The sequence below is a fragment of the Trachurus japonicus genome, chromosome 10, assembly GCF_045865225.1.
Source record: "Trachurus japonicus isolate A0001 chromosome 10, Traja_1.0".
Taxonomy (NCBI): Eukaryota; Metazoa; Chordata; class Actinopteri; order Carangiformes; family Carangidae; genus Trachurus; species Trachurus japonicus.
Window position 1 is genome coordinate 38,284,758 of NC_140916.1, and position 25,580 is coordinate 38,310,337.

At 39.9% G+C, this 25,580-nt stretch overlaps 1 protein-coding gene across 1 annotated transcript; it reads left to right on the top strand.

Moving 5' to 3' along the window:
- Nucleotides 1–1,171: 1,171 nt before the first annotated feature.
- Nucleotides 1,172–24,838, top strand: elf2a (E74-like factor 2a (ets domain transcription factor)). Its single transcript, XM_085788663.1, has 9 exons — nt 1,172–1,458; nt 4,215–4,298; nt 9,811–10,129; nt 14,229–14,336; nt 16,198–16,314; nt 18,384–18,467; nt 19,727–19,919; nt 22,482–22,748; nt 24,157–24,838. The coding sequence occupies exons 2-9, from the start codon at nt 4,224–4,226 to the stop codon at nt 24,836–24,838; spliced, it is 1,845 nt and encodes a 614-aa protein (XP_085644789.1). The 5' UTR covers nt 1,172–1,458; nt 4,215–4,223.
- The last annotated feature ends 742 nt before the right edge of the window (nt 24,839–25,580 follow it).

A 25,580-nucleotide genomic window follows, 5' to 3' on the forward strand; every position in this document is an offset into this window, starting at 1 on the left:
ACCTGTGGTGTCTCCCCAGGCTTCCTATCCATCTTGGACGCCATCTTGAAAATAACACCTTTCTAGTGGTCAAACTTTGGTAAACTTTTAGTATGTTATTAAGGACATCTAATACTATAAAAAACAGCTGAGAAACCTTTTGTTAGAATTTTTTTGGGGTCAAGTCATATTTGCACCTGACTACAACAGCACATCAAAAATTACAAAGGGACAGCACAACAATACAGCAATCTATAAAATATAGCTTGAAAATAACAAAATAATAACACTAATAGTAAGAAGAATAAATAAATAAAAATAAGTCAGCGATAGGTACAACAAGGATGATATAAAATAATAATAATAATAATAATAATACAGTAATTTCAAAAAAAGAAAAAAAATAGACATTAATAGGCAAGGCAAGGCAAGGCAATTTTATTTGTATAGCCCGTTTTTACAAACAGTTTGTCTCAAAGGGCTTTACATGGCATCGTAACAACATCCTCTGTCCTTAGACCCTCACATCGACTGAGGAAAAACTCCATAGAAAACCCTTTTAACAGGGGAAACCAGGAGAAAGCTCAGGGTGAGCAACAGAGGAGGGATCCCTCACCCAGGACGGACAGACGTGCAATAGATGTTGTTACAGACAAGGGTTAGTCAGAGGTTAGTCAGAGGTTTCGGGGAAATACTTTTCATAATTGTCCAGTAATGTATTGCTTTTTTTTGTTGTTGATCAAGTAGAGAGATTTAAACAGGGAGTTTAGTTCAAGTGAAAAAGGAGTAAATTTAGGTACAGAATTAGCGAATTTTTGTTTGAGTTACTTTTATCTAGGCCTACTAGTCCAGGCAAAATAGCGTTTTACGACACGACAGACTAATTGTAATAGAATTTTTTTTTTTACCATACTCATTTCTATGAGGTGTCCAGAACAACATAGCCTACTAAAAGTCCTAAGAAATCCTAGTTGGGGAAATTATGTTTAATTCTGTTAGGTGCTTTTGCACAGGAACGTATACCTTGTTGGTTTTGTAAAATGTATTCAATAAAAAAAAATAAAAAAAATAAAAAATTAAAAAATAGATAAAAGTAACTGATGATGTTTTTTTTTGGGGGGGGGGGGGGGGGTTGGTGTTGAGGTGACGTCAGGGCGGTCTGTGGCTGCGCTGCTGTCGTGAAGAGGCGGCGCGCCGGAAAGCTACAGATAGCAAACACCTACCAGCTTTCTAAAGACAACCCGAGGGGCCTGCATACGCCTGCTGCATCCCTCGGATTTGAACCTGGGATGTTATTATAGGTGTCTGCTGCAGAGTGATTTCCGAGGACGGGGCAGTTGCAAAACGGTTGTTTATGCTAATGGCAAAGTAATAACGCGTCTTGGCCTCGTCAACTTGGCTAGCGTTAGTTAGCCAACATTAGGCCCTTAGCTAGCGTTAGCCGTGGAGCTTTCCTTTCGTTATCAAAGCAAAAACAAGGTAAGAGGAGGAAATCCGCTGCTCTAACACACCAACTGGCTCTAATACGCCACAAACCCCGAGTATAGATGCCACAATTTACTGCTACATAGTCATTGTTGATGGACTATTTGGTTAAAATACGATGTATACACTCGCTAGCTAGCTAGCCGTCTTGCTAATAACTGATTCGAGCTCAGTAACAGTTAGCCTTCACTGAGTTATTATTGGGCTCTGGGAGATCTCTGTTTTGAAGAAGCTCGTGTGTATTAATTTGTTTATCTTGCTGGATTTGTGATATAATGACGTGGCTAAATTGACTTAGGAAGTAGCGGGACTTTAGTTGAGAAACATTAGCTCAGTAACGTCCCTTGGCTGTAGAGCTGCGACTGCAGACTCAGCACGGGGAAGCTCAGAAAGTAAACATTAGCCTGTGTGGACAGGAAGGTCGGCGACTGGCGTCCCAAAGAACAAGCCGGTCTCTTGTTGGACAGTCCCGGTTTTTACACGGACTGGTCTTCGGCAAGTGGGTCCGTTTTCTTACGTGCACGTTTAACTGAGTTGTTAACAGACTGTCCGAAGAAGTCCCCCCCCCTCCCCAACATAACAGTTGAATCGTACTTTTGCCATTTTATTCATGTAAAAGCACAATCTGACGGTGTAAACCAGAGATGTCAAACTCAATTTAGTTCAGGGGCCACAAACAGCACAATTTAATCTCAAGTGGGCCGGACCAGTAAAATAATAGCATAATAACCTTTAAATATATCTAAACAACTGAAATTGTCCTCTGTTTTGGTACATTAAGATAAGATGTTTTACAGTTACTGAACTATCCTTTTACAAAACATATTATGAACCACCTGAAATTTCTTGATAAAAACATGTGCAATTTCAAATTTTCGCACTTGACAAATTCATCCTGAGGGCCAGATTGGACCCTCTGCAGGGCCGGTTCTGGCCCACGGGCCGCATGTTTGACACCCCTGGTGTAAACCGAACCTATCTGCTTATACATTAGCAATATACAGGGTTCCTACGCAAGTATGGAAAATGGAAACTATTGTATGGAAATATATTTATTTTATTTATCTTATCTTGGTTTGGTCTTATCTGAAGTTATTTGGGTTAATTATTTTGTATGCACTATTATTGTACGTAGCTACAATCCCCTGGCGGCAATGATTTGGTTGCATAATGGCATACCCATTCAGAATAATGAAAACAAATAATAAATTGCATGCTTTTTTTATACCTATTATGCACATCTATTTACTTAAATATCGCAAATTATTAGATTTTTTCTTTTTACCAAGAAGTATGGAAATTAGGGTCTGGAAAAAGTATGGAATTTGGAAATTTCAAATGTGTAGGAACCCTGAATATATGTCATACACTTCAGCAATGACATAGATTAGACATTGGGGGGGTTCAAATGACAAATAGGACGTGGGGGGGTTGAACACTACAACTTAACTTACACATTTGGCGTTTATTGGCTATGAGAGATGGTGAAACGCAACAATAATATAGTATTATAACATACTTTGTGTGTGTGTATATATACATATACATATATATGTGTGTATATATGTATATATACATATATATGTAATAAAATCTGATTGGAGGAGCCAGCTATCTGTTAAAATGTTGTCCAGGTTAATGTTTTTAGCCATTAAAGGCCCTTCAGTTCAAAATTTCAACTGTGATGGGGCATTTAACAGGTGGCTCACCTGTTCAGATAGGGCATGGAGGGTGTATCTGCTACTGGTCAAATAATGTGAAATAGCAGTTAATTTTACATGTCTGCAATGATTGCCATTTAAATGCAATTATAGATAATAATAATAAATACTGCTTTCTGAAGAAAGAAGTGTTGTGTAGTGTTGTGTATATAGTCAACAGGAAGGATTTTAGTAAGATATAAGCTAAGTCATGAGTGAAAGTATGCACCACACAACCAGAAAAAAAACCTAGGCAGGGCAAGTAAGAATTTAGACGGGGCAAGTAGATTTGAGAAGTACGAGTTAGGCTAATTAATGGGAAACACTGAGATCTATTCCTCAGTATTTTCTAAAGCATTTCCCACAATCTATGATGTTAATTTATGAAAATTAGCTATTTTAGAACATAGTTTTGAGGACTCTCTCTCTGCTCTAGTAGTTTAATTTACTGCTGACATGTAGGAGGACTAGGGTAAAAACAAACACACACAGGTTTCCCTAATAAATGAATTAAACTATAGGATTAAATGGAAAATAAATTGGAAATAACAAGAGACGGATGCGTTAACAGCTGTGGTTCTTATATTTTTATATATTATTGGGGGGGGGAAGGGTGATTGGTGTTCCCCTAATGTTTTTTGGGGATATTTTCTGTCACTATGAGCGATTAACCAAGTCATAGCCAGTTACTACCAGCAGTACTACGTATCACAGAGGGCAAATTAAATGTGTGAAGCGGCTTCATGGGATTTATTGTGTCAACATACAGAACTTTGTCAGGCACCGTTCAGGGTTTTGATACGTTTTTATAAGTCAAAGATGTTTTGTTGTGTCTTGTTTTAAGTTGGATGCTTGATGACGGGAAATCACCAATAAATAATTTCATCACATTTGGTTAGCTGAAGACTTAATGTTGAAGTTATCAGGAAAAGGTTTCTGACTGTATTTAAATTGAATTACATTATCACACTTAAACTGTAAATCCTCCAGCTTTGATGCATTAGTATTACACCTTCCCCATCCTGACTTCTTGTCTTTTCTTTTCTATAGGAATGAGTGATGACTTCTGTGGTGGTGTCAGACGGTGGAGGAAACATAGTGGAATATGTCACTGTGGTGGAGGAGCCCATACAGGTAAAGCCTGTTGCTACTGGCAGCTATATCAGCAACCCAGTCATTCAGAGATACTTAGACATAGGTAAAATGAAGTAAAGTATTTTATTTCATTTATTTGAATTCACAATCATTCATAGTTGGGTCAACACTAGCCTTTCCTATAGTCTAAAGTTATACAGAATAGAAAGTAAACTCTGGACTAGGGCTGGGTATCAATTCAAATTTGAAGAATCGATTATTTCGATTCGATCCGATATCAATTTGAGTTAGTGTCATTAAAACTGTTTTTTGAGCCGTTACCTGATTGTCTAGTTATTAAATTAATGAAGTAGCCTATTGGTAGTTAATATAATGGCTATAAGACTGGTGAAAATGGCAAGGACCAAGAATGTTGAGATTAAAAATATGACATGAAGAATTCACCCAAAAGTTGTTGCTGGTGAATACAAAAGTACTTTTATTTTAATTTTGTCATGATGACCATTTGGCCCACAAACAGCTGTGAACATGAACAACTAAAGATAGTGAAGTGTAAACTATAGCCTACTGCATGTTGTGCAAAAAAATCGATCTTTGGACTTATGAATCGATCTGTAGGAATTAAAATGAGAATCGATTTAAAATCGGCGGATCGATCTCTTCAACCCAGCACTACTCTGGACTTTTTGCCAGTTCTAAACACCTACGACACCAAGGCAATGGTCACGTAGGTTTAGACCAAGGTTCCCCAATTAGTTTCGGCCAGTTTTGTACAGAAAAATGTTGCTGTTGCTGCTATCATTATCATTGTTGATAAAACTGAATTTAGTGCATGGGGGGCATAAAAGGTCAAACAAGAAAAAGTTATTATATATTACATTTACAAAAACAACCAACATTAAAAAAAATAATAAAATAAAAGCATCCTGGCATGCTTGCTAACATATCTGTTACTCAAGTAAGAAGCATTTTAATTTAGAGCACCCATATAGAGGCCTAACATAAAGGAAGACAGTTAGTTGTGGAATATACTCTGATATTCACAATGGCAAAAATAATTTATCAGCTAATAACAAGAGAAACACAGCAGGAAAGGAGCAACATTTCTTCCTATTTAACACGTCAATACCAACAGACACAGGCAGGAACTTTTTCTAGGTATATTATGACCAACACAATATTTGGTGAATTGCTCTTTCCTGCCACTACACTGTTATTATTATGATATTAGCTCTGATATGAACTATATGTTGTTATTTAACTACTTAAATCACAGGAGCATATACTGATTTGTTGAGCTCAGCCTGATGCAAACTGAATAAAACTCAATATCCTGTGTGATGTTCAGGGACAGTCAGGACAGTCTGAAGAGCTTTGAGGTTGAAGTTTATATTAATGAAGAGGCACTGTGAGACTGAGACACTGTGTGTTGTGAGGCGTCTACATTGAAAGTAATGCGTGCAAAAGACGCTACATGTGAACCATCCTAAAGCCCGCCAGCGTACGGCGAAGGACACTGGTGATGTTTGTCTAAACACCTCGGTAGGGCTGAAACGATTCATCGAGTTACTCGATTAACTCGATTACAAAAAATAGCTCGAGGCAAAAACTCTGCCTCGTTATATTTCTTTGACGCGCAGCGGGATGTTGTTCCACACGGACCGTTGTTAAGGAAACACACCACTAGCGCGTGATACACTCAAAACAAAATAAATAAATAAATACAGAAGCCCGTGGTCCGACCTGACCCAATTTTTAATCAGAATTTTAATAATAGAAAACATCATTTATTTTTTTATGCCAAGTCTTGACTTATAATTGTATTATTTACATTTATATTTTTATAAATGTTATATTGTTAACCTGTTTCGCTTGATATTTTATATTCTTTGGTCTCAGGTAATTTTCAGAAGGAGCAAATGTGCAATCCTTATTTGTAATGTTGTTTGTTGAAGTTTACAGTAAGTTAACTGTGTTGTTACCTAGGCTACTTGTTGGCACTTGCAATAAATGGGCTTTTTGGAGCCAATAAAAAAGCCAAATGCTTGATCATTCGAAGCCACATCATTCTTGTTGTTTTGGTTGTTTAAAAACGCCAAAAAAAAAATCTGATTAATCGATCGATAAAGTGCTAGATTAATCGATTACAAAAATAATCGATAGCTGCAGCCCTACACCTCGGTGGACACCTGGACAGTCAACCTGACCGATGCTTGAAGATGGATTCATCAGGGGGCAGGTTGGAAGTGAAATGCTGCTCATGTTGTATCAGTCAGTAGTGACCGTTGAACTGTTTCATGCTGCAGTATCTGACCTTAACACAAGGAGAGTGGAGGAACGGGTCAGAAAGCTGGCACAGTGGTTGGTTGGAGTCAGGACTGTGAGACACATGATGCAGTATAAGATGCAGGGCTTCTTAGACAATCCCAACTAACACAGAGTTTATCCATCAGAATTAGGGATGTCACGATTATAGATTTTCTAGGTACGATTATTGTCAGAGAAATAATCACGGTATTAGATTATCACGCAATAATCAATTTTTTTTAAACACCATGAATGTGTAAAATAAAATATAGCCAAAATATACTTACATAACTGATTGTTTACACAAAATATTCTAAATATGTATTAATATAGGACCAATTATTAATCCCCCACGGGAAATGTTTCAAATCTACACCGAATGTTTAAATTTATTTAAATCTTTTTTTTTAAATTACAAATGGCAGGCTTACATTTACATTCCTACCAATTCAGTGTTACGTACATAGGTACATACGTACATTTAAATTTACCAGTATCAGCGCATTTACCTTTACTTTACCGACACGGTTCTGACATATTATCTTTTTTGGAAAGTGACGGTATTTAGGAATCTCTACGATTAATTAATTGTGGCATCTAGTACCACGATTAATTGTGAAAACAAGTAATCGTGACATCCCTAATTAGAATAACCTATCCCATGTTTTCCCTGCGCTAAGTAGATTTCTGCCATCTTGAACTGCTTTTGTGGCACTATGTGGATTATATTGTGATCAGTGTGAAAGTCAGGTGCAGCTGATCATGGATCAGTCTGAGAATGAGACAAGAGGACTGGACAAGGCAAGGGCCATCAGGATTGTTACACACAAAGCCAACATTAAAAGTCATTTTTGTAAATCTTCACTGTTTACAAAACCTATAATATAAAACCTATGATGATAATAATAATAATAATGCAATTAATTAAACACAGCACCTTGTTTTGAACTCTGAGATTTTGAGGAAAGGACATAAACAAAATCCAATCAAAACATTTCTTATTAAAGCAATAATAAAGAACTTTCATTTTTGGTTGAGTTTGGCGCCGCCAGTGGCCTAAAGCGGTAGTGTTTTGCCTGAAGGAAGACTCCATCTCCCATGAGCACCAGCGAGTAGCGCCGTAAACATCCTGATCTCCCGGTGGATGGAAATTAACAGAAGACGTCTAAATTTATTATTATTATTTTAAATTATTTCTCAGTAAACACACAGACACAATCCGACAGAAAGGTGCCGCATCGCTGCTCCCTCCTCGTCGTGACTCGTGAAAGTGAAACTTAAGTGAGAGCCGGTTTCCCACCGTGCTCCTCAAAGCTGCTTAGTGCCAGTGAAGGCCATACAGACCATAATGATACAGACCCCCTCAGACCACGACAGAGGTGTCATTCAACCTGTTGTAAGTCGATGTATCATCACAAAAAGAGGCTCTGCTCCTTCTTGTAGAGTGCATCTGTGTTAAGGGACCAGTCCAGCTTGTTATCCAGGTGTACACCTAGATGTTATAGGTTGTCACCACCTGTGACTGGCTGAAGAGGGGGCTTGGAGCTACGCTACATTAAACTGTCAATTGCCAAATACATTTTCAAATTACATGACAAAATTAACCATTGATTTGTAATTTTTTTTAAAGTATATATTTTTTTGCTTTTTGCCTTTATTCGATAGCACATAGTAGAGATAGACAGCAGTATTTCACATTAATGGGCTCTATGCACAGCTCCACTACTTCCTGAACTTAACGCTGCTCCTTTGTTTCCTGTCTTACATTATTGGACAAACTGATTAATCCAGGTGTGTCTAAATTGGCACAATGGTCAGACACCTGGATTAATCAGTTTGTCCAATAATGTAAGACAGGAAACAAAGGAGCAGCGTTAAGTTCAGGAAGTAGTGGAGCTGTGCATAGAGCCCATTAACGAGAGTGTGGCGGGCCGCCACAGTCTCTCACAGAAAAAAAAAATTGAAATATTTTTTTTCTCTCAGGTGTGTCTACGTGAGAGAGGCGGCAGTTTGAGAGGTTTGAGAGTTTGAGAGAGCGCTATATCGCGCTAATTGCTCAGCTGCAGCGCTATATCTCAGTTGTAACACTGTACTACTCACCCAGTTAAAGGGGAATTGCCGTTTTTTACAATCTGGACCTTATTTCTAGCATAAAATCCGATCATTTCCTCCCCCAGATAACTCTGGTGTCATTCCAAGTGGTTGTGATGAAATGAGCTCCAGCCGAGAGGCGCGTATATCCGTATAATGGAGTCTACAGGGTCTAAATAACACATTATCTGCAGAGAAACTCCTTCATTTCACCAATATTTAGTTGTGATAGGCTAGTGCTATTCCCCTCTGAGTCCGGGGTTAGCTGTTATCAACATCCGGGGTCTGTAGGTTGACCTGCTGACCTCTGACCTGGATGATGTCATGCCATCGTTGAGATAAAAATGGACCCGAATGCCGAAGCAGAATGATTATTATCAGAATGAGCCGGGCAGCGCTCAGAGATGAGCACCGTAAGTGGAGAGATCCGCCCGGTGAGCTTTCAGAGTCGACCACCGTACCCCCCCCCCATCCGCCGTAAGTTGCCAGAGCCCCGCGGAGCCCAGTCTCTCCCTCCTCTCCTACACTTCAGCACCTGTCCTGGGCTACCAGCTTGGCTCGCTCCACCCTCCTTTATTTTTGAGGTATAACTAATAATAATGCACCGTATTGCCTAACTAAACACGCATATGAGTGATCAGAACAGTAAATAGTTTACGCTACTTTTAAAAGGAGTAATAAGTCAAGTCGAGCCGAGCCGAGCCGACAGAGGAGTGGACAGACCGGGCAGGAGCAACCAGCCCAGAGGCGTCTCAGTCCTCGGCCGTCTTCAATGTCTCTAGACACCCTTTTCAATCCGTTTAAGGTTATTTGTTTGTGTTTAGGGAGGCTATATTTGCATATAATATGTTTTGGCAACCAGAAAAGCAATGTTTGACCCGGCGTTTATTTCGGATGGGTGCCTACTCGGTGGCCGCGCCACTCGCTCGCAAAAAAAAGAGAAGAAAAAAAGGAAAAAAATAACACACTCACACATTTTGTCTGAAGGAGGGAAGCGCGTCACAGCATCATTTTTATTAAATCATAGTTTTCTCTAAATTAAGACAGTGTGAGGGACTATTTTTCACCCAGCCCCCCCCAAAATGTACGCCATGTAAAAAAAAAAAAAAAAAAAAAACACTTTGCCGTATCTTTCCCCAACTGTGTCTTTCAGAGTGAGCAGCATCCCACCGAGGCGGCGGAGGAGGAGGAAGGAGAGGAGGAGGAGGAGGAGGAGGAGGAAGAGGTGGTGCAGCAGGAGGTGGAGGCAGTGATCATGGAGGAGGTGGAGGAGGAGGAGGAGGAGGTGGAGGAGGAGGAGGGGGGCGTGGTGCTGCAGGAGGAGAGCTGTCCAGCCGTCATCGTAGAGGAGGTGCCCAGCGCCCAGGTGGAGGAGTGCTACTCGGCCCAGGTCCTGGTCTACGACGACGGGACGTATCTGATGCAGGACGTAGCGGAGGAGCAGGAGGTGGTGACCGAGGTGGCCGAGACCGGTGAGGAAGTAGACTCTGAAGAACCTGATACAGTTAAAGGACAATTCCAGGCGAATTCAACTCGGGCTGTATTTTCATATCATTTTAGGTCTAAAAGAAGGAATCTGAGGATTTTCAGTTTAAGCAAGCCGACATGTTTGTAAAACTAGATCTAATTCAAAGTCTCCCAGAGTCTAAACACAGGAATATCAACTCTTTACTTGCTTCAAGTCTACATTTTTTTCCACAGACAGCGTCAGGTGGCGACTCAAACATGCGCCGAGAAGTTTTTTTTACTTGAAGCAAGTAAAGAGTTGATATTCCTGTGTTTATGACACAAACGGGAGCTTTTCCCACTGCACCTGAACACACCGAGCATCAACTTGGGTCTCGCGAGACTCTGGGAGACTTTGAATTAGATCTAGTTTTACAAACATGTCGGCTTGTTGAAGTAAATAAACTTCTGGCTGCATGTTTGAGTCTCCATCTGACGCTGTCTGTGGCTTTGAGGGATGGAAACAGCCTAAGCAGCAGAACTTACATCCACTCCCATTCATTGCTGCCGTGGCAACGTGGGGACAGACACAACTACCGCAAAACAGGAGACATTAAACTGAAAATCTTCAGATTCCTTCTTTTAGACCTAAAATGATATGAAAATACAGCCCCGAGTTGAATTCGCCTGGAATTGTCCTTTAAGCAATATATCACTCCAGTCCGTGGTCTCTGCTCATTCTACCACGGCTAAGCGTTGTTGTTCCCCCTTAGAGTGGTAGAATGAGCATAGACCACGGACTGGAGTGATATATTGCTTTTATAAAACGGTTACCAATAATGACAATATGAAAGAGGGATACGCAATCAATTTCATGTAGTTTTATTCAACCAGAAATACATATTATCCAATAAAATAGCCTCACTGTGAAAAAACTAGTCCCACCTCTCCAGACGTTAGCTCCTAGTAGCTCTGCATCTGGTCTTTTCCTCCGCTTTTTTTCAGGTGAAAGTCACTGCTCAATCCACTCTACCATTGTTAACCCTCCCCGGAAGTCAAAGTTCACCTTAAACATGTGAATTCAACTACTTTAGTCCGTTTTTTAACATCGTAAAAACATCAGCTGTCTTTTGCTACAGACTGCAAGAGAAGTTTCAGAGTCCTCCGTGGCTTCTCTGAGTTACAGGGGGTCTCGGCGTAGCAGTGCATGTCCATATGACGGCTGCAAATGGATACCAACTGTCTTCGTAACAAAAAGACACACCAAAAAACATCCAAATACCTTCCGCTACAAAACAAGCTTGAAATATAGACTTATTTAATTTTTTTCGGGACAATTTCGCATTTTGTGGCTTCAATAAAAGACGGACATTACATACGAGCAGCATGGAGGTATTTATCAGGTCACAAATAGATGAATTATTTTTAAACATGATACATGTATTCGAATCATGTAGCTTGTAGACTTCTTGGAGAGAAGTGCTGCTACTTTTAGGTACAACATCAGTAAAGTGCCTCCTGCTGGCAGGAAATGTAGTTGTCAGAGCAGAGCACATGACATGTGAAGAGGGACGACCAGACCAGCCACTACAAAACATAAATAAGGAAGTACACATTTCAAAATGGCTGAGTTTGCATTTTTGTCCTGTTGTGAAAGTCCAGAATTGTTATTTTTCAGGAAATGAAAAAAAAATCCTTGTGGTTTTGTAATAACTGGACATAACATCATCAAACTTGGTATTGTGTCTTTACAAATAGTCAGATATTTGAATGTGTCATTACTTTATTAATATTTTACCCAAATCAGGCTCACACATTGCATTGCGTTACGTTATCATCAACTTACAGGTTACCTAGGTTATTGTATTCTATTTTTCTCTAAATGCTATGTTTTTCCTGTTGTTTAATACATGTGGCCAAAATCTATAAAAGATAAGTGCACTATTAACAGGTAAATGACGGATTAACTGCACTTCAACCGACCGTTTTCCACCAGCACCTCCACTTCCGCATCTCAGGCCTCAAAATAAATCATTTTCCTTTACAGCGTATATATGTGTAAATTAAACATTGTAGCTATGTATTGAAAAGTTATTTAGTCTTAACAGTGCAAACACCGGCTGAGTGTCTCCAATCCATGGATGTTATTATAGATCCATGCTCCAATCAACAGCTTGCGTTATTCTTCTACAGTTGAGTGAAGCAATTACCAACATTTCTGGCTCGGTAGGTACTGCTGCCTACTGGCGGGTAATAAATACTGCCAGAAATACAAATAATGCATAGACCAAAAGGAAAACCTGTTACTCAGAAAATAGTGATCCTGCACCACCAGTCCTGGCGGAGGGGTGGGGGTGGAGTTAGGAGGTTTAGTCACAGGCCGTTTAAAAAACTTTTCATTGGTTAATTAAGCAATATATCACTCCAGGCCGTGGTCTATGCTCATTATACCACTCTAAGGGGCGTTGTTAGAGTGGTATAATGAGCATATACCACGACCTGGAGTGATATATTGCTTTTATAAAACGGTTACCAATAATGACAATATGAAAGAGGGATACACAATAAATTTCATGTAGTTTTATTCAACCAGAAATACATATTATCCAATAAAATAGCCTCACTGTGAAAAACTAGTCCCACCTCTCCAGACGTTAGCTCCAAGTAGCTCTGTCACTGCTCAGTCCCCTCTACCATTGTTAACCCTCTGGAGGTCAAAGTTCACCTTCAACATGTCAATTACACTACTTTACTACATTTTTTTAACATCGTAAAAAGATCAACTGTCTGTTGCTACGGACTGCGACAGTCCGTTGTCATGGATACATGACAACAACTTCCATTCATACCAGTCATACGTGCCTGAGGCGGAGTGATAGCCTACGCTGTGATAAGGCTTTAGAATAGTAGCCGTGGTATATGCTCAATATACCACGGTTAACAACCAATAAGATTGCGGGATTTCACCTTTCCGTTTTATAATAATCAACATCTATCAAACTGGACACTGACATCCTATAATAAACAGTTGAAGTGATCATGATGGTTCCGCTGCTCATTAACAAGCAGCCTCGCTACTGGCTCCTCTCAGGATGGACACTTTTTCTCTTTCATTTCTCTACAAGTGAGAGAACCACAAAGTGCATCATCACTGCGTGACGATTTTGTCTCCCTCTCCGAAATTTAGAACACAAAATAAAAACGCATGCGAATAAAACGCAACGGACTCGGTGTGCAAGGAGGCTGTGCGTAACGTTTTTTGTCGGATGACGGATACGAAAAACGCATGCGAAAAAAAACGGACTCAGTGTGCAAAGACCTTTAGTCACAGGCAGTTTTAAAAACTTTTCATTGGTTAAATATTTGTAAAACCATAGTCAGACGTAAAGGGTGACCAATAATACTACTGATTTATGGAGAAAAAAATAAAAATCCAGATTTTTGGACATAGGAGGTTTGCGCCCGACAGCGACGCTATGCTTCTCTTTGTGTTGTTATTTGATGTCACTAGTAGGGATGTCACGATTATAGATTTTCTTGGTACGATTATTGTCAGAGAAATAATCACGGTGTTACGATTATCATGATTATTATGCATCAATTAATTTCAAACACTATTAATGTGTGAAATCAAATATAGTCAAAATATAATTACATTACTCATTGTTTACACAAAATATTTCAAGTATCTATTAATATATGACCAATTCTTAATCCCCAAGGGAAGTGAAATATTCAGGTCATCAATTGTCATCTATACCAAATGTTTACGTTTATTTTAATAATTTTTTGTTTTGTTTTGCTTTTTTTTTTTAATTAAAAATGACACACTAACATTTAAATTCCTACCAAATCAATGTTACGTTAGTTAAATGGACCAATATCTGAGCATTTACCTTTATTTTGGTGCCACATCTGCCAATATGGTTCATACATCATCTTTTTTTGGAAAATGACGGTATATAATAATCTTTACGATCAATTAATTGTGGCGTTTAATACCACGATTAATTGTGAAAACAAGTAATTGTGACATCCTTAGTCACAAGTCTTGATTATTGATTGAGTCTTGATCATTAACAGTGAGCATGTGTGCTTTGTTTGTCTTGTTTTGTTGTTTCTCAGTGGAGATGACGGGTCATGACATCATGTGTTTCGACAAAACGTTTGAGGCAGCTGAAGCTCTTCTCCACATGGAGTCTCCTGGAGGACTGCACAGTGACCGCAACACGGGTAAACACACACTTCCTCCTGTGGTGCTGCTGCTGTCTGTCTGTCTGTCGTCTGTCTCTGTGTTGGTGCTGAGGTACAAACGTTTCAACAGCAGTAGAAAGTCTTCCTCAATATCACAAAGAACCAGGAAATGCATCACGTTTAAATACTGTAAGTTAGGCCTGGGACGATAATACATTTTGCTGGACGATATATTGTCCCACAAATTATTGACAGGTTTCTTTTAGAACAAATTAACCCAGGGTTCCTACGCAAGTATGGAAAGTATGGAATAATATGGAATTTGATTTCATACATTTCCAGGTCTTGAAAAGTATGGAAAACGGAAACTAATGTATGGAAATATATTTATCTTAATACTTATCTGGGTTTGGTCTTATTCACATTATTACTTTGTAGCCTATGCGCTATTGTACCTAGCTACAATATCCTGGAAATGATTTGGTTTCATAATGGCATACAAATTCAGAATAATGAAAACAAATGATTAATTGCATGCTTTATTAACGTGAAACACATCTATTTACTCAAATGTCACAAATTATTTTTAAAAAATTTTACTGAGACACTGCAAAAACTCAAAATCTTTCCAAGAATATTTGATTTGTCTTATTTCTTGTCAAAATGTCTCATTTCTAGTCAAAACTGATCTCTTTCCACTTAAAATAAGACTCGTCACCTAAAAATTAACTCGTTTTTAGATCATTTTCACTTGTTACAAACAAATTTTCACTTGAAATAAGTAGAAAAATCTGCCAGTGAAAGCAAGTTTTTTGTGCTTGTAATAGAAAGAAAAAACTTGTTCCACTATCAGATTTTTCTACTTATTTCAAGTGAAAATCTGCTTGAAAGAAGTAAAAAGTGTCTAAAAACAAGCTGCTTTTTATGTAATGAGTCTTATTTTAAGTAGAATGAGATTTGTTTTGACTAGAAATGACATTTTGACTAGAAATAAGACAAATATTCTTGGTAAGACTTTGAGTTTTTTGTAGTGGAAATCCGGAAATTAGGGTCTGGAAAAAGTATGGAATTTGGAAATTTAAAATGTGTAGGAACCCTGTTAACCACTAATAGAATAATAATATTTCATAATAATGCAAGTAGACCCTTTAAATGCAATAAACTTTTATTTCTCATGAGTATTTTTTTTTAACCATTGTAATTGGAATGACAAGAAGTTATATAGCTACTATCCTAAATAAATAAAATAAACAAAAAATAATAAACAGTGCAGTGCAGCTCTTCTGTCCAATAACGTTACACACCTGAAGCTCCACTTTTCATTCAAACAAACTACAGGCCAGAGACCAGGAAAACAAATACGTGCATGCACATGGTGATTTATCGAGGCCGGAAAAACTATCGAGTTCATTTTCATTTATCGTGCGATTAATTGATTTATTGATTATCGTCCCAGGCCTATGTTAGCGTGTCATTTTTAATTTAAAAAAAAAGCAAACCAAACAAAAAATGATTAAAATAAACGTAAAGATTTGGTATAGATGACAATTTATGACCTGAATATTTCAAACACTTCCACTGGGGATTAATAATTGGTCATATATTAATAGATACTTGAAATATTTTGTGTAAACAATGAGTAATGTAGTTATATTTTGACTATATTTGATTTTACACATTCATATGTTGTGAAATTAATTAATGTATAATAATCGTGATAATCGTAACACCGTGATTATTTCTCTGACAATAATCGTACCAAGAAAATGTATAATCGTGACATCCCTACTCTTCAGATAATCCTCCTGCTGTGAGAAGCTGCTTGGACCATACGTAGCTATGTCATTCTTCACTAATCTGGCACCAACAACAGTGTGAATGTTGTTTCATTTGCCTCCAGCAGAAGATGTGATGATGGAGACGGTGGTGGAGGTCTCTACAGAGTGTGGGCCCATCGAGGAGGAGTCCTTCCCTATCCCTCCTGAGTGTGAACCTGCTGCAAAGAAGAAACGAGGAGGTCAGTGTCTCTGAGCTGATTGTAAAACACAACACAGGCTCTCTGATGTCTGACGTGTCCCGCTTCAGTCCAGTAACTACTAGTCCAGTCATTTTATGAAAAAAGGTTGAACAGAAGCAAACTCAACTGATTTTGTATCCTCAACATGTCCTGAGTGAGGGGGAAAAAGCCCAGAAGAATCCCATTAGGGGAAAGTTTAGAAAAAGACCCAAATATATCCCATTTATACGCCTATTAATTATTTTTCTCATGTGTATAGGGTAAAATTTTTAACCTTTAGATATCTCCATGAAAATTACTGAGGTGATTACTTACATTAAGACAAACAAAAAATGTATTACAAGTTTTTTGAAATTCTCTGTTAACATGAGCAAATTTGCATAAATTCCACCGTTTTGACGGCACATGTATAAAGGTGCTGTGGTGGTACCAGCATGAAAACTGGAATGAGTTGACTCCATCGGTCAACCAACAAGAAAACACTTTAAATTTCAAGATGACTGCAATTTTTCAAAATAGCCACATCCTTGGCATTACGTATGGCTAATTTGCATACAACACCTGATCTAAACGTTGGGTAGAGCAGGTGAAAATGTCTTGTTCAGTCTTGTTAACATATTACAGTTAAAAAACTTAATATTAAGGTCTGAATGGAACCCATTTAGGCTATCAGGTGTTGTATAAATACAAATTAGCCATACGTAATTGGATTATGCACTGTTGGCTCATGTCATACCTGCTCTACTAAGGATGTGGCTGTCTTGAAAAATTGCAGTCATCTTGAAATTTAAAGTGGTTTCTTGTTGAGTGACCGATGGAGTCAACTCATTCCAGTTTTCATGCTGGTACCACCACAGCAACTTCATATATACATGTGCTGTCAAAACGGTGCAATTCATGCAAATTTGCTCATGTTAACAAAGAATTTCAAAAAAACTTGTAATACATTTTTTGTTTGTCTTAATGTAAGTAATCAACTCAGTAATTTTCATGGAGATATCTAAAGGTTAAACATTTTTACCCTATTCACGTGAGAAAAATAATAATAGGCGTATAAATGGGATATATTTGGGTCTTTTTCTAAACTTTCCCCTAATGGGATTCTTTTGGGCTTTTTTCCCTCACTCAGGACATGTTGAGGATACAAAACCAGTTGAGTTTGCTTCTGTTGCAATTTGTTTAACGTTGACCCATTTTTTGGCCTAAAATGACTGGACTATAGTGGCACTGTCCCATCCCTCAGTTATAGCACTACTCGCCTCTATTCCACTCAACTCTACTCAGTTGTGGACATTTTCCATTAATTGAGTAATACAAACAATTAACAGACAGTGTGGTTTTGCGCACAGCAGCCATTTAAAGAAATAGTTCACCAAAAAAAATGAAATTCAGTCATTAGTGACTCACCCTCATGCTGATGAATACTGCAGAGTAGTTTTTTATTCCTCAAAGTGCATCTGGAGACCCGGCGGGAGGGGGGTTCATAGTCCAACGAAATCTTTATATGAGAGTAATGGCGCCCGACACAAAAAGGTCCATAAAACTACACAAAAACCATTTAATATTCCTCCACACTGCTCGTCCACTGCAATCCAAGTGTCCTGAAGGGAGATAGTCCAGAGTTTACTGGAAACGACCTCATTTAGGACATTTTTACAGCCTAAACAGTCCTGGACACAAACAGGTCCATAAAACTACACAAAAACCTTGTAATAGTCCTCTGTACTTCTCGTCCGCTGCATTCCAAGTGTCCTGAATGGATATAGTCCAGAGTTTACTCGAAACAAGCTCAATACAGGACTGTTTAGGCTGTAAAAAAATGTCCTAAATGACATCGTTTCGGACTATATCTCTTCAGGACACTTGGATTGCAGCAGACAAGCAGTAAGATGGAATATTACATGTTTTTTTTTGTAGTTTTATGGACTTTTTTGTGTCGGGCGCTATTGACTCTCATAAAAAGTCTCACCCTAACCTCAGGAGGGAATCTGTGAATGGTGCTTCCAGATTATCCTGACCGTTTTGTGTGTTCATGTTTGTATGTATGTGTTTTTGTGTTGTGACGGCAGGTGGTCGGAAGCCTAAATCACACCAGCCTGCTTCCAACGGCTCCTTTGACCTGGGGATCAAGAAGAGGCAGAGGGAGGGCAAAGGTTTGTATCAGCTCTCACAACATGAAGCACATTCTGTCTGAAGAAGTCTGTCCTATAAGGTTAAAGGACAATTCTGGGCAAATTCAACTCGGGGGTAGCCTGACAAGCCAGACTATATCACTAAAATGTATAGCTATGGCAACGGCCGGTAGACCTCGGCTCAGTCCAGGGGGATGAAGGCTGTCTTTCAAACTGCCTCTGCACCAATAGGGTAGCGCTACGACCAATCAGAGCAAAGAGCAGGATGACGTTAGCCTGACAAGCCAATTAAAATGTATGTCGTCATGGCGTTAAGCCGCCCAACGACTCTCTAAACAGATAGAGCGCTGTGATTGGTCAACACAAACGGTGTTGGAGACTCAACAAGTTCCTATGGCTGGTTTCTAGACCCACCTACGGAGCAAAGACATTTGCTGTCGCTAGGGTGCAGCTAGATTTCTAGGCTACCTCGGGGGTGTATGTTCCTATCATTTTAGGTCTAAAAGAAGGAATCTGAAGATTTTCAGTTTAATGTCTCCTGTTTTGCGCTAGTTGTGTCTGTCCCCGCGTCGCCACGGCAGCAATGAATGGGAGCGGATGCAAGTTCTGCTGTTTAGGCTGTTTCCATCCCTCAAAGCCACAGACAGCGTCAGATGGAGACTCAAACATGCACCCAGAAGTTTATTTACTTCAACAAGCCGACATGTTTGTAAAACTAGATCTAATTCAAAGTCTCCCAGAGTCTAAACACAGGAATATCAACTCTTGACTCCAAATAAAAACTGTGTTTTTCCTGCACTTTGAAGGGCTGGAAAAAATTATATTATAGCGAACAATGGAACTGTGTATTTTTTTTTCAGGTAAAACCTCTTTTAGGCCGTGAAAATAGGCCGTTTCTTTGGGTCTGTTCACAACACTGTATGTTGTAAATCTCTGGGCAGGGCTATTATGGGCTGGCGTTGCTAACGGGAGGAGTGCAGAGAGTCTTCTACTGCAATTAAAGTACTTAGGGGCTATTTGGAGATCATACAACCCCACTTTTAAAAAAAAATGCTACTATCCCTTTAAGGCACCTGCAGCTGTTAGTGTATATAACATAAAAAGTAATGGGGAGAGGACACATCCTTGTGGTGAACCAGTAATAGAAATCTAGAGTTTTAGACCGGACCCCATTAACTAAAACCTGCTGTGTCCTGTTTGTTAAAAGCTTTTCCATATAAGACTGTAAAGGTATAAACTGTATAATCCTTCGTGCTCTGCTGCTGTGTTGTTTCCTCCAGGCAACACCACCTATCTGTGGGAGTTCCTGCTGGAGCTACTGCAGGACAAGAACACCTGTCCCCGGTACATCAAGTGGATGCAGAGAGAGAAGGGCATCTTCAAGCTGGTGGACTCCAAGGCCGTGTCCAAACTCTGGGGGAAACACAAGAACAAGCCCGACATGAACTACGAGACCATGGGCCGAGCACTGAGGTCACCCTCTTCTCTCCACATGCTGCTACTCTGTGTGCTAGTCCTGAGCAGGTTGCTGAGGTCATTGTTTATGGAAACAGAGAGAAGAGGGTTGTTGTCAGTAAACACCTCGAGTCACTGTCTCTAGAAACTAAAGACCAAGTCCGAACCCTTGGTGTGCTGATAGACTCAGACCTGACCTTCAACAGCCAGATCAAATCAGTCACCAAATCAGCCTTTTATCAACTTAAGAATTATCCAGAATGAAGGGTTTTATGTCCCAAACTGATCAGGAGAAGCTGATTCATGCTTTTATCTCCAGTAGACTAGACTACTGTAACGGTCTTCTAACAGCTGCAGCTCATTCAGAACGCTGCAGCTCCAGTTTTAACCAGAACAAAGAGATCAGATCACATCACCCCGGTTCTTCAGACCTTACACTGGCTCCCAGTCAGCTACAGAATAGATTTTAAAGTTCTGCTACTGGTTTACAAATCACTAAATGGTTTAGGTCCAGAATAGCCTACATGAATGACATGTTAGTAGAGTATAAACTACATGAATGACGTGTTAGTAGAGTTTACTTTATCTATTTACTTTTATTTGCTCTTGCTTTTAACTTTTTTAGTGTTTTGTTTGTTTTTATTCTGTCTTATGCTTCTTTTTTTTAATGTTTTGTCTTTATGTAAAGCACATTGAGTTGCCTTGGTATGAAATGCGCTGCTATATACAGTCCAGGCCAAACGTTTGGACACACCTTCTCATTCAATGTGTTTCCTTTATTCTCACTGAAGGCACCAAAACTATGAATGAATGAACACATGTGGAATTAACAAAAAAGTGTGAAATAACTGAAAACACGTCTTTTCTTCTCTGTCTTCTCTTTCTTCTTTTCTTCTTCCTCTCCTTCTTCCTCCTCCTCCTCTATCTCTGCCCCCACCAGTTCTAGTTTCTTCAGAGTAGCCCCCCCCCCTTTGCTCTGATTACTGCTTTGCTTTGTGGCATTCTCTTGATGAGCTTCAAGAGGTGAACCTGACCTGAACATGGTTTTCACTTCACAGGTGTCAGTGTGCCTTGTCAGGGTTCATTAGTGGAATTTCAGTGAGAATCTACAATAGTTGCGTTTCCATCCACCTTTTTTTATTCGCATTTTCAAAAATTGCGAATAAATACTTGAATGGAAACGCCAGAAATTCGAAAAAAGGCAGTAAATGCTCATAAAAGTTTATACGCTTGGAGGGGGTGGATTTGTCAGCGTATCGATTAAAGGAAATGTGAGTTTTTGTGATGGAAACAGATGATGTGAATTGAGGCAGAGTTTGTGGGTGAAGCAGCTGGACTTCACCCAGCGACGCCCCGGTCTCCCAGCTCTCGTCTCTGCACCGCAACACAAACGCTCCGTAACCCGTAATCTTCTGTTTATGACGGTTAAGACGACACAATCACACGCCGTAACATTGTTTTGTAACGTTTTCCACCGCTACATTTATTGATGTTTCACCGGCTTCGTATGTAAACAGATGCACATGGAGGAGAGGAGCGTCACCAAAACAGACTGTCACAGTTCTCTACTGTCTTTCTGTGTAAATATCTCATGTTACAACATGAAAACCTGCAGCTTATATTCAAGTGCGGCCTATATATGTATTTTCTTTTAAAATGTAGCTGGTGCGGCTTATACAGGTGCGTCTATAGTCCAGAAAGTACATAAATTGTCCATGACAGGGTATCCGCGGGGTCTTGAAAAGTATTAAAAGGTGATAAATCAATTTTGGGAAAATTAAGACCCTTAAAAAGTATTAAAAAGTCTTTTCACGACTTTATAAAGTCTTAAAATTTTGAAGGTATTTTTATCTGAATTAGCTGTCCAAGAGTTTGAGTCCTAAAAAACATTGTAAAAGTGTGTGAATTTATTCATTTTATTAAAAAACAAAGATGAACCGATAAAATAGAAAAGAAGATTGTTGTTTTTGTTTTTTGAGAGTGGAGCAATGTTTTTTTTTTTTTTATTATAAACTTTGCCTTTGATTTATTATCCCAGCCTATTTTGAATTCTGTTGTATCATAGTGGTCTAGAGTCTTTATCACAAACTAAAACTGTTAAATTAAAAGTGTCACTGATGTAAATGGTTACAGCTTGAAGTGGCGGTGAGGTATAAAAAAATATTGAGAAGGTCTTGAAAAAGTCTTAAAAAGGTTTTAGAATTAACTTCAAGATTCCTGTATAAACCCTGCATGATGTTGAGTGTCAGCTGAGTGTCAACTGTTGTCATGGATACATTCACGCTCTCTTATGACGTAATCTCACGGCGCACCATTCCTCCTCCTCTCCCAATAATCGCAAAACAATAACGAATGGAAACGGTCATAAATTCGCATTTGCTTTTTGCGCATTTTCAGAAAATCCGCTTTTAAATTCGATACGACTTGGATGGAAACCCAACTAGTGTAAATAGTCATGAAAATAAAGGAAATGCATTGAGTGTGTCCAAACTTTTGACCTGTACTGTAAATAAAGATGGCTTGCCTTAGTCTGTGTGGTAGAGAAGAAGCCGGTCCTGACTCCTCTCTGTGTGTGTGTAGGTACTACTACCAGCGTGGCATCCTGGCCAAGGTGGAGGGCCAGCGGCTGGCCTACCAGTTTAAAGACATGCCGAAAAACATCCGCGTGATCGACGAGGAGGAGGAGGGAGTGGAGGTAGAAGACGCCGAGTGTGTGGTGTCGGTGTCCGGCCACCAGCAGCACCCGGCTCTCCACCAGGGCCCTGCCAGCCTGGTCACCTCCCATCACTCGGCCACCCAGCCCCAGCAGACCTACGTCACCGTCATCCCCAGCAACGCAGCCACCAGGTCCGAGTCTTCTTCATCATTTAATATGTTAGAAAAAGCTGTGGTCATATGTGGCCTCAGCAATCTGGTCTCATCCGGTCTTCAGACCGTATTCACTAGGGCTGGGACGATATGCTTTTCTCCCGATTTGATTCTTCTACGATTTTTTTAGATGGCAATTCGATTTAAAATTGCGATTCTACGATATTGCCGATTCTCTCTATGATTTTTAGTCTTAAGCATTTTTAACATTTATCTGCACACAAACACTGTAGGAGCATATAAATTAACACACTCCATTATAAAGTGAACTTAAACCCTTTTCAAAACCTGGACTCCCTGGATGTAAAAAAAGGCGAACAAAGGCACATTGCACAATATTTTAAAAAATTAACAAAAAAATAATAATAATAATTTAAAAATCGCCAAAAAAGATATTGCGATATTTATGTGAATCGATTTTTTCTCCCACCCCTAGTATTCAGACATGGGACTAGACAAGTGGACGGTAAATGTCGATGTGTCTCTAGGTGTGTTTCCATCAGCTGTTTAGATGCATCGAGATGTATCGCATCTGAAAATGATGATGGAAACGCCCTGATTCAAATTAAAATCCCCTGATTCGCACAAACTGAAATACGCTGCTATGGCCCGGCCATAGCAGCGTATTTCAGTTTTTTGGTTTATGATTCGAAGTAAGTGTGACGTAGCGCACTTTCCCCCATCTGCTCCCGTGTTTGCAGTTCACTCACAAGACAACATCAGGGTTTCACTACATGTAATTAATTAATAAAAATTAAAGCCCCACCACATTGTGAAAACAAGTAATCGTGACTAAGGATGTCACAATTACTTGTTTTCACAATTAATTGTGGTATTAAACGGCACAATTAATTGATCGTAAAGATTCTTAGATACCGTCACTTCCCAAAAAAGATGATGTTGGAACCATATTGGCAGATGTGCAGCCAAAATAAAGGTAAATGCTCAGATACTGGTCCATTTATCTAACGTAACATTGATTTGGAAGGAATTTAAATGTTAGTGTGTCATTTGTAATGAAAAAAAAAAGCAAAACAAAACAAAAAATGATTAAAATAAACGTAAACATTTGGTATAGATGACAATTTATGACCTGAATATTTCAAACACTTCCCCTGGGGGTTAAGAATTGGTCCTATATTAATAGATACTTGAAATATTTTGTGTAAACAATGAGTAATGTAATTATATTTTGACTATATTTGATTTTACACATTCATATGTTGTGAAATTAATTAGCCTAATGCATAATAATTGTGATCATCGTAACACTGTGATTATTTCTCTGACAATAATGGTACCAAGAACATTTATAATCGTGACATCCCTAGTTGATGGTGTCGTAATAATCCAAAATGTCCGTCTGTTCTTCTCTTTTCCTGCTCAGGCCCATCAGAGCCATGCCCGTGGTCATGACCAACTCTCTGGGTCAGGTGACGTTAAACTCCTCCTCCATCCTGACCACCGCCGCGGGCGTCCCGGTAACCGTGGGCAACGCCTCCACCAGCTCCACCCCGAAGCTGGTGATCCAGGCGCTGCCCACCACCATGCTCTCCGCCGCCGGCTCCAAGGCCGGAGAGAAGATCACCATCATCACCATCCCGGCCAACCAGCTGGCCACGCTCATGCAGGCCAGCCCCGCCACCGGCCAACACATCACCCAGCTCATCCAGGCCAAACCCGTCGCCCCCGGCAACACAGCCACCGCCGCTGTCCAGCTGACGACCGCCGGCCGGGCCGTGCCGCAGCTCATCCTGGCCAAACCAGCAGCAGCAGCAGCAGCCGCGGTGGCCCAGCCGCTGCCCCAGTTCCAACTGAGCCAACAACCTCACCCCCACCACCCCGCCGCCCTGCCCAAAACCCCCCAAACCCCCACCACCCCGCCCTGCCCCACCCCCAAAACCCCCCAAACCCCCAGCCCCTGCCCCACCCAGCCCCAAAAACCCTCCCACTGCCCCGCGCCCGAGGCCACAACACAATCACAGGTAGCAGAAGCAGAAGCTCTTCTGCTCTGCTCCTCTTCCTCCAGCCCGGTCGTCGCAGCTTCAGCAGATTCCACATCGTCCTGAAAGAGCCGTTTGGGGGTGGGGGGGGGGGCAGGGAGGGAGGGAGGGAGGGAGGGAGGGAGGGAGGGGGGCACTGCTGAAGGAGGAGTGCAGGACACGTACCACACCTCCTTCTTCGCCTCAGACCTTCTCTTCTCTTTCATCGGCTCAGACTGTCAGCCGCCTACTGTTCGTCTCCAGGGACACTGCAGCCCGACCATGGATTAAAGGGACTCTTACACACGCATACGTACGTGTACATGCACGCTCACACACACACACACACACACACACACACACCCTTCAGAGCTCAGAGAACATGGGCAGCCTTAGATTGTACATGAAAATCCTTTTGTAAGCAAACCTAATATAAAGCCTGATAAGACTTTGTTGTAAACAGAAGTGTACAAACATTTTTTGATACTTGGCAGGTTATGTGTTAATAATACAAATGTAGTCAGGTTTCATCTTCTTCTTTGTTTCTCCTCGATTTCAGTTTCTTCAGAAAAAAGGGAGTTAAGGATGTCTGTTGATATGAAACAAACTGAATGGTATCTTCCACATTTGAAATATGATATACTATTTTTTTCTTGTATTATCAGTGTAATGAAGTAGATTTTACTGAATATGTATTATAAAAAAGACAAATGTGAATTAAAACTGTCTAAAGTTGTTGTTTTTTTTCACCCATCTGAAAACAATAAATGCTGTCTCTTCAGTCCCTTTTTAAGACCAGTTCAGAACTGGTATTAAAGGGCCCATATTA